The sequence below is a fragment of the Apodemus sylvaticus genome, chromosome 19 (assembly GCF_947179515.1).
Source record: "Apodemus sylvaticus chromosome 19, mApoSyl1.1, whole genome shotgun sequence".
Taxonomy (NCBI): domain Eukaryota; kingdom Metazoa; phylum Chordata; class Mammalia; order Rodentia; family Muridae; genus Apodemus; species Apodemus sylvaticus.
In genome coordinates this window covers 2,215,075-2,228,691 of record NC_067490.1, presented here as the reverse complement: position 1 = coordinate 2,228,691, position 13,617 = coordinate 2,215,075, and the positions used below count along the sequence as shown (strand labels likewise).

At 45.1% G+C, this 13,617-nt stretch overlaps 1 protein-coding gene and 1 pseudogene across 34 annotated transcripts in view; one reads left to right on the top strand and one right to left on the bottom strand.

The window, feature by feature from the left end:
- The window catches only part of LOC127669410 (H-2 class I histocompatibility antigen, D-B alpha chain-like), a 121,738-nt gene that overhangs the window by 84,865 nt on the left and 23,256 nt on the right, over positions 1–13,617 (bottom strand). For 3 of the 34 annotated variants that reach the window (XM_052163332.1, XM_052163328.1, XM_052163321.1), the window contains exon 5: positions 12,875–12,978. The exons of 23 other annotated variants lie outside the window; for them this stretch is intronic. In XM_052163332.1, the coding sequence (XP_052019292.1) occupies positions 12,875–12,978 (104 nt within the window). Of the gene's footprint in view, positions 1–11,361; positions 11,410–11,544; positions 11,639–12,421; positions 12,455–12,676; positions 12,749–12,874; positions 12,979–13,050; positions 13,151–13,617 lie in introns of those variants that run through there. 8 more of the 34 variants (XM_052163334.1, XM_052163333.1, XM_052163320.1 and 5 more) reach the window with 5 other exon arrangements.
- Positions 3,587–5,020, top strand: LOC127669530 (eukaryotic translation initiation factor 1-like; annotated as a pseudogene).

Below are 13,617 nucleotides of genomic sequence, written 5' to 3'. Positions count from 1 at the left end.
TAGCATGAGGTAGGTATTCACAGAATGGAAGATGGGATGGAAAATAGGTAATTTAATCTGTGCTTGAGTCCATATCAAAATTAGAAATTAGGGCCATGTGCTACTGGAAGGATGCCACCACTGAGACTCAACCCCGTGGTCATCTTGCTGACCAGCATAACTGTCAGTCCAAGTGAACAGCCATCACACAGTGTGTAGCAGAAATGTGGTGAACCTCTGACACTCAGCCAGAGAAAATGACTCCCAGGCCCTGCCTCTGGGGTGACAAGGTACAGGTGTGTCACACAGGATCCCTGGAGTGTGCTGTGGACCCCAGTGCAGCACTCACTGAACACAGCGGGCTCACAGGGTGTGTGGATCTTCCCTCTCACTCCAGCCCTGGATGGCAGAAGACCCTGTCTGTCAGAGTCCAATTCCTGATTCACTAGAGGAGCACTGTAACTTGTGGGAGCAAAGGAAGAGCAGGGGGGTTCTGGATGTTTAGTTCTGACAGGAAATAGTCTAAGTTCGCAAAAATCTCCCTTTTAAGGGAACCCTGATTTACCTTGTCTAATTATTTATTTTAGCAGTCTCCCCTAGCAATTGTGGAGACTGATATAAATGACAATACAAGGGCATGGAGAAACAGGGTCACTGCAGTGCAGACAAAAGCAGACTAGAAACAAAATAACGCCCTCAAAAAAAAAAAAAAAAAAAAAAAAGCCAGGCGGTGTTGCACACCTATAATCCCAGCACTCTGGGAGGCAGAGGCCTGCAGATTTCTGAGTTTGAGGCCAGCCTGGTCTACAGAGTGAGTTCCAGGACAGATAGGGCTACATAGAGAAACACTGTCTGAAAAAATAATCCAAAACAAAACAAAAAAGAAAGAAAGAAAGAAAGGAAAGAAAGGAAAGAAAGGAAAGAAAGGAAAGAAAGGAAAGAAAGGAAAGAAAGGAAAGAAAGAAAGGAAGAAAGGAAAGAAAGAAAGAAAGAAAGAAAGAAAGAGAGAGAGAGAGAGAGAGAGAGAGAGAGAGAGAGAGAGAGAGAGAGAGAGAGAAAGCAAGAAATAGGGCAGTGGTGGCGCACACTTTTAATCCCAGCACTTGGGAGGCAGAGGCATGTAGATTTCTGAGTTCGAAGCCAGCCTGGTCTAGAGTGAGTTAAAGGACAGCCAGAGCTACACAGAGAAACCCTGTCTTGGAAAACCAAAACAAAAAAGAAAGAAAAGAAAAGAAAAGAAAAGAAAAAAGAAATTCCATGATTTATATTTCTCCCGTGTACCCCATAAGGGCTCCTGTGACCACTCACCACTGTAGGAATAGATAGAGTTGGGTTGTGGAAGGGGTGCAAACCCTGCAGACAGGACGGGATCTGTGAGAATGTATTCTTTGGAACATTCTAGAAAGTCGGGGAACCAGGCTAGTGTAGGGGAGCCCATGTCTCCCATCAGGTAAAGGAGACTTCCAGTCCTGAGGTGTGAGGGCTGACACACTCAGCATGACAAGAGTCCGTGTCCACAGACAGTGGGTGTGGGCAGAGAACCCGGCCTGGGAGAGGCCATGGCTGACAGAGGCTTCAGACTGCAGGGAGCCGCCATTGCTAAGTGGGGGAAATTCTCTCCTTCCCTCCTGACAGCCTGGGCACTGTCCAGGGAGGAGGCTGAGCCCTGGGAGAGGCAGTGCAGTCACTGTGATGAGGATCAGGAGACCCAGGGACACTGTCACCAGCCAAGACTACTTCCAGTGGGCTGAGCCTTTCCAGACTGATCATTAATAATAACTTTAAATATGCCTTATAGACTTTCATTTTTTATTTTTGGATTTTTTTTTTTTTTGAGACAGGGTTTCTCTGTATAGTCCTGGCTGTCCTGGAGCTCATTCTGTAGACCAGGCTGGCCTCTAACTCAGAAATATGCCTGCCTCTGCCTCCCAGAGTGCTGGGATTACAGGCGTGTGTCACCACCGCCCAGCTCTTATAGACTTTCCCAAAGGCCCCTGAACGGAGGCATTTTCTCAATTCAGGATTCTCTCCCCAAATACATCTCTGTCTGTGTGTTGACAAAATGCAAACAGCATGGCCTCTTGGTGCAGGGTCAGTCAGTGAGAGCTGAGGGAGGAGGACGGGTATGGGTTCCTCTCCCTGACCTGGAGCCAGGGCCCCGCCCTGTGGATGGAGGACCCATGGTAAATCAGTTGGAATGTAAGGTGGGCTCCTACCCCATTCCTGTCCCTCAGTCCTGAGGACATGTCTCACCCGGCCTGTTGGTTGCTGCTGCTGATATAATCACAGGAGAAAGTGATAAAGTCAGGGCAAGGGAAGAGATGGAGAGAGAAATAGGGACGTCTTCTTATCTCAGAGCAGGATAATCTGATTTGGGAGGGACTGAGGAGCGGTGGATAGGCAGTTGATAGATATACAGACAGACAGGTGGACATAGAATTAAACAGGCACGAGAAGACGCACTCTTCCACTCTTTGGACATCTACTATTTCCCTTCTTGCTCAGACTCCATGCAGCTTCAGGTCCTGCTCCAACAGACAGCTGCCCAGCTGGGGAAACATTCAGGGCTGACCCTGTGGGGCTTGCTAGGGTTCTTGCATGGATCAGAGGGCTAAGGGATTTTGCAAAGATCACACCACACAGCAGACTTCATGTGAGAGGTTTATTGGGGTTGAGTAGTGAGTGGAAGAGAACAGTGTCGTCTGTGACGACCTGGGCTGGATATGGGTTCACACAACTTGTGGCCACAGTGGAAATGTGTCACATTTGGTAGCTGGTGATGATGTGGCTTCTGGCACTGAAAGTCTGAAAGCAGGCTGGTTCTGGAATGTGGGTGGTCATTGGTCGACAGACATCCATTTGTCTTATTTATTATATGTGGTGAAAAAAATAGGAAGCGGTAACTGGTAATGCAGAAATGAGGTCACCGTGCTGATACCTGTTGTCTGTGGTCTGTGTGTGTGTGTGTGTGTGCGTGCGCGTGTGTGCGCGTGCACGACATCTTTGAGGACCCAAGAAAGCTAGGATGCTATCTAGGTTCAAAAAAAGCATGCTGTTCCCACACTGTCCAGGCTCTGCATGACCATCTGCAGCTGGGGAACACAAATGCATCTTTAAGTTGAACCATCATGGGGCAGGTGCTTTGAGGCTGTCTGGCATGCAGAGTTTGAGGAAACACTTGGTGCTAGTATTATATATATATATATATATATATATATATATATATATATATATATATATATATGTAAATAAAACTTTAAGGTAGAGTTAAGGAGGTTAGAATAATTTTTTTAGGTGAATGTTTGAACTTTTCCCGAGGAAAAGGAATAGTATCAGGCTTAAGAGGTGGTTCAGCAGTTAAGAGCACCCACTGCACTTCTGGAGGTCCTGAGTTCAAATCCCAGGAAGTACATGGTGGCTCACAACCTTCTGTAATGAGATCGGATGCCCTCTTTTCATGTGTCTGAAAATAGCTATGGTGTACTTACATTGGAAGAAGGAGAAGAAGAAGAAGGAGAAGAAGAAGAGGAGGAGGAGGAGAAGAAAGAAAGAAAGAAAGAAAGAAAGAAAGAAAGAAAGAAAGAAAGAAAGAAAGAAAGAAAGAGGGTCTGCTACTCAGACCCTCTACTCTCTCGACCCCTTTGCTGATGCAAGTAGGCAGGATGACCTGCCTCCTGCTGTCACTCAGGATTATATCCATATAAGAATGCAACAGAGAAACCACAGGAAGACCCTTACAACTGTCCAAGGGATCGCTGATGATTACCATTAAAAAGAAACTAGTGAAAGCGGTTAAGAAGAAATTTGCCTGCAGTGGTACTGCAATTGAGATCCAGAATATGAAGAAGTAATTCAGCTACAGGGTGAGCCGTGCAGGAACACATGCCAGTTCCTGATAGAGACTGGAGTGGCTAAGGGCGATCAGCTGAAGGTTCGTGGGGTTCAAGTGCTTGTGGCTCTCTGAAGCTTCAGTGAGGATTTCCTTGCAATGAGTAGAATTTCTCTTCTGTCTCTTGTCACACGTTTAAAAACTTCACAGCTTGTATAATGTAATCATTTGGGGTCTGCTTTTAACTCAGACTAGTGTAACTCCTTCATGCAATAAACTGAAAAGAGCCACCCCCCAAGATCGTTACAAAGTAACCTTTCATATCCTTAAAAGTTACATAAACTTTACAATTTTTTCTTCTGTCCAATTATTCACCACAAGACACAGGTGGCTGGTTACTGAGAACAGTCTTGGTAAAACAACTTCCTTTACATAAAGAGTAAAAGGTTACATTGAAATCTATTGTGTGAATTTATCTCTTCTTAGAATCTGGTAACAATGTGTCAGTGTCTAGACCTAGTAGCAACTCTAGGAAAGTGTCTGGTGATTTTCACACATGAAGAGAACTGAGAAGCACCTGAAGCCTGTGTTGCTGCTGTTAAACTGACAAAGCTCTCCCTGGTCAACAGCATCAGAGATCTGCAAAGGGGGAATTTCACCTGAGTAAGCAGGAAGTACAGACTAAGCAGCTTCCAAATCTATTAAAAATGACAGACTTATCTGTTATCTAGACAATCACTGAACGTTCTGCTGTGGTAGTCTTGATTTTGCTGGGGACAGAGGACCCAGGGCAGCATCAGTCTTCCCAGCCTGGTCCAGAAGGTCCAAAGACTGTGCAGTGGATGAGGACCCTGGGGGATCAGCCTACCTTGTCTAAGCAAATTGGGGCAATCAACTCCCCAGTGTCCTGCTTGTCCACAGTTTGGACAGGGTCCTGGTGACAGACAAAATGAAGGGTAGGTTTTCATCCAGTGGCTGTGGGGATGCAGGGGGGAAGAGTCACTTCTAGTAGCTGTTGTTCTCTGTCATAGTAAGCTTTTGAAAAATTAAACATGTTAAATGCCATATTTGGCAGATCTCTGAAAAATTTTGAGGACTGTTAGCTAGTAAGGTGAACAAACGTTCCTTGCTTCTAGTAACTTGTTTTAGACATTGGAAATATATACAGGAGGCTAATTAGACCTTGTTCCTGTTCTTAACTTTCATGTGTTAATTGTCTCCAATAGTTTACAAGAAGTCAGTAACTTACATAAGATTTTATACCTTTTTAATAATTTTTCTAAAGATTAATTTGTTTATTTTATGTATGTGAGTATACTGTTGCTCTCTTCAGACACACCAGAAGAGGGCATCAGATCCCATTACAGATGGTTGTGAGCCACTATATAGTTTTTCTGAAACAGAACTCAGGACTTCTGTAAGAGCAGCCAGTGCTCTTAACCACTGAGCCATCTCTCTAGTCCTGAGATTTTGTAACTTTATCTCTGTTAAGTTTGAGCCTTAGTAATTTGAGTTGAAGATTCTTTATCATCTAAATAAACCATAAATGACTTAAACTTTAGTCCATAGGAGACTGTTATCTTTTATAGTTTACAGTTATAGAACACCACAGTTTTTGGATGACTCAGTTTCTCCAAATAACAAAAGCTTAACAAGGCGAGCAAGGATAAAAAAGGTAGAGGAATATCACTGTGAAGCTGAGCAGGCCTGAGAAATAGATAAACCTTCGTGATCAAGTATACTCATTATCAAATACACTTGACTGGAGAGATGGCTCAGCACTTATGAGCACTGGCCTCTCTTCCAGAGAATCCAGATTCAATTATCAGCAACCACATTGCAGGTCCCAACTGTCTGTAATAATAGTTCTAGGCATCTGACACAATCACATATATATGAATGTATATAATGCTCACATGCTCATAGCATAAAATTTTAGAATAAAATGTATTCTTTATTCAGCAAACATGTGTAGCGTTTATCTACATTTTATATCAACTTGGTGCTGAGCAGTTAGCAAAGACACAGGAGGAGCAAAGACACATCTTAAATCAGCTTTTGCTAATCCAAGCAGATCCTTATAATCTTACATTTTTATCATCACATACACTATATTCTAAACCAGAGTTGAGTCACATATTCAGTATGTTGTAACAAATATAACCTTAAGTTTTTACTTCATTGGCAAATATTTATGCCAATCAAAAATACTCGAGACTTGTTGATACTTCTTAGTTTATGAAGAGTGTTGTATTCTGTAGCTGCCTGCAGCTACTGTGAACAGGGTTCCTGGAACAGAAGCTGAGGTATGGATGGGGAAGCGACAAAAAGAACAAGGGCCAGGATGATAGTTTACTGACCACTGATCGAGGCTGAAACTTCAATGGAGGTCAGACCATTTAACAGTTTGGGCCAGCCCCTCGCCCCAGACTCCAGGCTGAGTTCCCGGGAAGTCATCTGGTGGTTCTTGGCTCCACTGCTCAGGCAACTGTGTGGGTCACCTGCTTAATTCAGGAATTTGTAGACCTGGAGGAACAATTAATTTCACCTTCATTCAGAGCACTCCACACTAGGTGGAGCAGGATCCTGACTAGCACAGGAATCCCTGCTCAACAAAGGCTGGGAGAAGAAGTTCACCTTGACCAATATCAAGTTCCTACCAAGTGGCATGACACCCCGTTATGGCTCTGTACAGAAGAGATACAATGATATACAGAAAACTCATTAGGACAACAATTTTAACAGTTATTGTTTTGTGACTTGTGGTCAAGTGGTGATGTCAGTGAACTCACATGGCATGTAACCTTAGTAAAGATGGCTGCCACTCATATGGCACCTTATATTTTGGTGAAGTCATCAGCCAAGATAGAGGAGAGCCACATGATTGCTATATTAAAACATCTGCTTTCATGGTATGTTGTTTTTAAAAACAAAATCCCTGTCATTCATTTTACCAATAAAGATGAAGGGGCCATATGTTGGGTGAAAACCCACTGGCTCAATAAGGCAGAGAAAAGACCTTTCTACTCCAGCAAGGTCTCAGAAGGAAAAAGCTCCTTTTCCTTCACACTGTCTTCAGTTCCCTCCAACTCAGTCTCCCTTCTTTCTGCTTCCTGTGTTTTTTTATATTCATCCCTGTCAACTGATTGCATGCTGTGCCTCTTGACCTATGGTTGACTCTATTTAATATTGTTTACAGAAAACTGTTTGGAAGGAAGTGTGTGTAAGGTCTGAGCCACACCACAATGGCCTGTTTTCAATTAACAGAAAGTTCCTGGCTTAAAAGTGTCTGTTAGGGCTGTGCGTCTGCAAAAGCAGAAACAGGCTTTTCCTGTTCCAAGTTCAGAATCTTGGGCTCCACAATGTGATCAAATATCCTGCCACATTACCTACTTTTTGTCTGAACAGTTGCTATTTTATAGCAGTAATAAACTATATACTGTCTGGTGACAAATACATTCACGATGTCCAGTCCATTTATTTGTATTTGGCAACCTTGGAGAAAGTCTTCTACTATCTATCCAAGTTTGGTGGTTCAAAGGTCTGTACTCAAATCACTTTCTATTATAACTTATATTTATCATCTTCAAAAATCTAATTTTAAACCTTAAAACAATTTCTTGAATCCTAAACAACTTAGTCTTAACTGTGAGAGTATAACTCTCTAGTCTTCAACCCCATCAGAGACCTGAGAAGAATGAATGTTATCAACAGAGACAGGAAGTGCAGAGCAAGCAGCTTCCAATACTGTAGAAAAGACAGAGACTGCAAGACTGCTGGCTGCCTGGACAGTCTCCCAGGGTTTCTCTGGAACGGTGGGGCATCTATGACTTCAGGCTGCTAGTCCAGGACATCTGACAGATTGTTCTGTGAAGCTGGAATCACGAGGGACTTCTTCTCTACCTAGTCCTGGCAGACTTCAGCATTTGACTTCCTGTGCTTTCTTTGTCCAGTTTGGTCAGCATTCTGTCTGCAGTTGACGCAAGGGCAGGTTCTTGCCCAGTGGCAGCTTGCCACATTTGAGGCAAACTCCATAAGGAGGTTCTTCCATGCTCATCATCTTCCTTGAAGTATATGGGGGTACTGGCAGGAGCTGACACATCTCATTGTAAAAAAAAAAAAAAAATCTTACATTAATAAAAACATCTTTAAATGCCACATTCTGTAGATCTCTGAGAATCTTGAAGATGTAACTAAACCAAACAAATCAAAAGTTTGATTAAATGACTTTAACAAGCATCTAAAATTTTTTCTTAAACAGTTTATAATAGGAACTTTCAAAAGGATTAGAACTTCCCATTGCATTTTTAAGAGTTACATAGGTATCTTAAAACCATGGAGTTGATACATAGTATGTTGTAACCAAAATATAACCTTTGTTTTGTATCACTATACAAGCATCTATACCAATGTAACCAATGGTAACCTCAGTTTGAATCAATATACAAAGATCTATACTAGAGTAATCAAATAAACATCAATTTTGTATCGCTATACAAGGATCTATACCTATGTAAGCAAATGTAATCTTAATTTTCTGTCAATATACAAAAGTCTATACCAATTTAAGGAAATATAACTGCAATCTGTATCAATATACAAAGATCTACACTAATGCAATCAAATACAACCTCAGTTTTCTTTCAATATGCAAATATCTAAACCAATGTAAGCTAATATAATTTGTCAAACATATCAATTAATCTTGTGTCAGTATACAAAGTTGTATATAAGAAGAGATTGAATAATTGAATAATTATTGAATAATAATTTTAGATGTAAATTATTCCTGTATTATTTTTATATCCTCCACTTTTCTTGAATATATAAAATAGAAATGTTTTACGTGTAGCCCAGTGACTCTGTTTTCTTTTCTTTTCTTTTTTTTTTTTTTTTGTTTGTTTGTTTTTTGGATTTTTTTTTTTCCTGAGACATGGTTTCTCTGTATAGCCCTGGCTGTCCTGGAACTCATGCTGTAGACCAGGCTGGCCTCGAACTCAGAAATCCACTTGCCTCTGTCTCCCAGAGTGCTGGGATTAGAGGCATGCACCACCACCGCCTGGCTGAAAGGCTACATTTTTATGACTAATAAAACTTTGTTCTTGTCTGAGAAATTTACAGGTTTACAGAAGTGTAGGGCTAAGACCAAACAATACACATATTTCAGATGAATTGTGTAATGGTCCATGTTAACTTTAATTCCATTCATGTGTAAGTGGCCTTTCTGTGAATATTTTATTCTAAATCAAATTATAATAATTCATTATGGCCTTGGGATGTTTCAGAGCCGAGTTGTTGAAGACAGCCTCTTGGTGTCCTAATCCTGCTCCCTGATAGGATGCTCTGCCTGGCCTCAGTGGCCTTCCTTACCAGGTGTCCGTGGCGGGTGATGGGATGTGATCCTCTGTGGAGACTGCAGGATGCTCTCCAGCTTGAGACCCCGAAGGCTCCTGGTCTCCTTCCTGGGATGCTGTGTCTCCCACAGTTCCAGTTGAATGTAGATAACAATTGACGTCACACAACACGCCCAGCACATAGCAGCAGCAGCAGGGAGACCAGCATCGAGGCCGTGAACACAGGCAGGTGTGTGGCCCCTTAAGGCCATGTCGGTGATCCCTGCATCTGTAGCATGGAGCTCTATCTCTGCCCACACTGTCTTCATGTGCTCCAGCATCTTCCCGACCACACAGAGAGCATGGCAAAGGATACCAGCTCCCCAACTCCAGCTCCAGGCATCCTCTGCAGTCCCCTTGATGGGATGGGGTCTCAGGACCTCAGGCTGCCTTCACACTCACTATGTAGCTGAGGCTGTGTTTTAACCCCTAACATTCTGGATCCCCCTATGGAGTTCTGGGGTCAGTAGCACACCTCTCACCCACAATGCTCAGTTGGTGTGTGGCATTTACATACATGTAAATAATTTCTCCTTCTTTCATCTCTCTGTCCTGCCTCTCCTGCTGCCCCTCACCAAGTGGTTCCCTTGCTGTTCCATTCTACCATATTTAAATTAGAGTCCACATATGAACAAACATGTGTGCAGTCACACATTGCTTCTATACAGTTGTCCCCTTCCCTGCTGGGAAAAAGATTCCCTCTGGGAGCCTGTGTGTGAACCCTGCACAGCAGTAAGCCCTGTCTGCACTCTGTGTGTTGCTGTGTACGCACTCCGATGGAAAGCTTGCTACATCAGCTGCAGTAAGAGATGAGTAACAGTCACATGCAGAATGCTGAGAACAGGGCAATGCAATAGACATTGTTTAGTTCCTGCCCCCCCTCACTGCCCTGCGCTCCCCTGTGGTGGGAGATGACAGATGAGCTGCGCTGAGGGAATGAGAGACCACGGCATCAGGATCTGTGGATCTGACAGCTGAGTCTGCCCCTGAGCACATCAGACCTGAGCATCGTGAGCAGTGTGGACACTGGACAGAGGAGGCAAAGGTCTCAGACCAGGTGAGACAGGATCTTCATCCCAGAGAAAGAAAGATAAAATGTGTAAAGCATGTATCTCATCTATTTTTACAGTGTTTACCTTGTTCCTTTCAGATCTTAGTTAACCAAAGTCACTAAAACTGTGGAAGGTGCCACCCCCTGGTAAGAGTCACAGGACAGCACAGTGTGTCTCTGCCCTGGGCCATCTCTGCAGCCACTGGACCAGTCTTATAATAAACAGGAATCTAGAGTAGACTCATCCCATCAACCCTGGAATCTTCTCTGGAGGCAGCACCAGGATCCCAGAGCCAGGGAAGGAGAGGGACCATGGGCACAGCTCAGATCCAATGGGACCAGATCTGAGATGAGAGCCTGTGGATCCCTCCTCTGTGTGGATCCTGTAACCCAGGCTTAGCTGGGGAAAGATGGGGAGATTTCTACGGAGGTGCCTGGAAGGAATCAGGAGCTCAGGGGAGTTTAGTCAATCTGTGTGGCCCACAGTGTCCTGAGAGCAGGGCCCTTGTTGTGTCTGGAGGGATAAAAATGGAAAAGCACCTCCTACTCCTGTCATACATGGACATTCATGAGGAGAACCAGACAGGAAGCACTCGCAGGAGCAAGAATACGCCCAGTCCCCCATACAAACTAAAGATGCAAGAAGTAAACTCAGAAGACAAAGTCAAGAGTCACAGTCAGCTCCCACAGCCTCATCCTGTCCCCGATACACACAGCATAGTGACACAGATTCTGGAAAGTTCTCCATCTGCCATTTATTTCTTCAAATAAAACTCAAAGTATTCTCAATCCATGACATTAACAAGCAATCAACCTCAGGGGAAGATGTGAACAATCAAGTTCACTTTCAGATTCTCATTCTCAGTGTGGAAGTGAGGAGCTGCAGCTCAGGGCAGCATGGGGCTGACAGGATGCAGATGTCCCCCAGTGTGTGGCTGGACCAGGAAGGTTGGCTGTGGAAGGGAACACAGGGCAGTGCAGGGACAGAGTCCTGTGTGCAGGGCAGGCTGGGCTCCACAGTTCTTCACATTGAGCCCCGAGGATCACAGGGAACATCAGACACTGTTGACTAAAGAGGACTGAGGGCTCTGTGTGTCACAGGAGAGACCTGAACACACTGGCTGTCACTCAGGCCACTCCAGGCAGCTGTCTTCATGCTAGAGAATGAGAGTCATGAACCATCACTGTGAAGTCAACATCCCAACAACCCACAGCTCACAGAGGATTCTGGGAGTCCCTGAAACCCAATCATGTCCACATTACCCCTCCCCAATCAGGCCCCAGAGTGTCACCTTTACATCTGGGAGAGACACATCAGAGCTCTGGGAGCTGTGGCTGCCTGTGGGCCTGTGTACCAGAAGCTTTCCACGGAGATCTCCGGCCTGGCTGGGTGCAAGATTTCATGCAAAGGGGAGCAAGTGGGACCAGGGAGGGGAAGCCTTTCTGCTGCTTCCACTGCAGCAGTTGACTCCACCCCTGCCTCCACCTTGCCATCTCCAGAACTCTACAGCACCCTGCGCTGAGTTGCTGAGTTGGATCAGGCTGGACCAAGGAGAGGCTCACCAGTGAGGACTGTGGTGGAGCTTCAGGTGGCATTTCAGGAGAGCAAACCTCTTCCCAAGTGTTTCAGCTCTTATGACAGAAGCTCTTGGACGACAGAGTAGTTCTGACACACCTTTAATCCTTCTGGATAGGAATCTTATATACAGTTTTGGGGTGGATCAGGGTCTGACAGCAGATACTTTTCATTGGCTTGGTCGGAGAGCTTGGAAAAACCTTATTTGCATGTGGGAGGGCTTGGTGCTGCTCCTATGTGAATATGGACACACACCTTTCTGCTGGGGGGTGCGCACTGTGGGGAGCTGTAGCTGAGAAAGGAGCCAGGGGCCCAAGGGATGTGGCCAAACACCTGCCACCCCTTGCAAGCAAAGGTCACCTGCCAGACTCTGGGGTTCTGAGCCTGAGCTCGACCAGGGACGAGGCTGCACATCACAGCTCACTGACCCACACCTGCTTCGGATACAAAATATACAGAGATATACTCATAGCAAGGTCTGACCCAGGCCCCCAGATGATTACAGTGGGGAAGTTATTATGGGTTACCAGAGCTCCCCATAATCTCTACCTTCACTCCAACGTCCCCAGGACAATCCTGTCCCCCACACTAACCTGGAGCCAGAGCATAGTCTCCTCCTTGTCCACCTGTGAGAAGGAAAGCTGTGAGAGTTCAAGGAAGATCTTGACACTAGGAAGTTCCCAGAACTGACAGCAGACCCAGGTGGAGACAGGAGCAATGAGGGTGTGGCTGTGTTTCCTTTTATGAGCAGAGCACACTTCAGAAGGAGGCTGAGAGAAAATTCAGACCCTGCCCTTTCCTACCTGTGTTTTTCCTCCTCTTCATCACAAAAGCCACCACAGCTCTGATGATGGCCACAGCTCCAAGGACAACCAGACCAGCAATGATCACCATGTTGGAGTCAGTGGATGGAGGAGGCTCTGGGAAGGACAGGTACAGGAAATGAAGGTGAGGGTCGTGACCCCAGCTCTCAGCCCTGACCTGCTCAGGGTCTGCAGAAGGCTCAGCTTTCCCTGACCCCAGCTCTGCACCCACACCCTCCTTACCCCATCTCCGGGTGAGGGGCTCAGACAGCCCCTCATGGTGCACATGGCATGTGTAATTCTGCTCCTTCCCAAGAGACACCACCACAGATGCCCACTTCTGGAAGGTTCCGTCCCCTGCAGGCCTGGTCTCCACAAGCTCCATGTCCTGGGTCAGCCCCTCCCCATTCAACTGCCAGGTCAGGGTGATGTCAGCAGGGTAGAAGCCCAGGGCCCAGCACCTCAGGGTGACATCACCTTCAGGTCTGGGGTGACAGGTCACATGTGCCTTTGGGGGATCTGTGTGGAAAATGTAAGAAATCCCACAATTAACAAGACAAACTGAAATCTACACAAGACTCAGTTAATTCAATGATGACACTGAACTGTGTCTGTTTGATACTTCAAGTTTCATGGTACTACTGACCTGCAGCCAGAGCTGGTCCCCTCAGCACAGAACTGCACATGTTCCTGGGGGACTCAGAAGCTAAGAGGGAATCCACATGAGCCAGTGGGTCAGCATGGTCGTCCTTATGTGATGTTCTATAGCATGAGATAGGTAGTCACAGAATGGAAGATGGAATGAAAAACAAGTAATTTAATATATGTTTGACTTCATGTTTGGTTCCAATTTGGTCCTGTCTTAGTTTTCTCACGGTGACCAAGTCAGCTCTGTTATTCAACTGTGTCTTAAGGGAGGGAGTAAGATTCAATCCTCAAGGGATTGAAAAGACAAAGCCAATTAGACAAGACTGTAACATGACTCT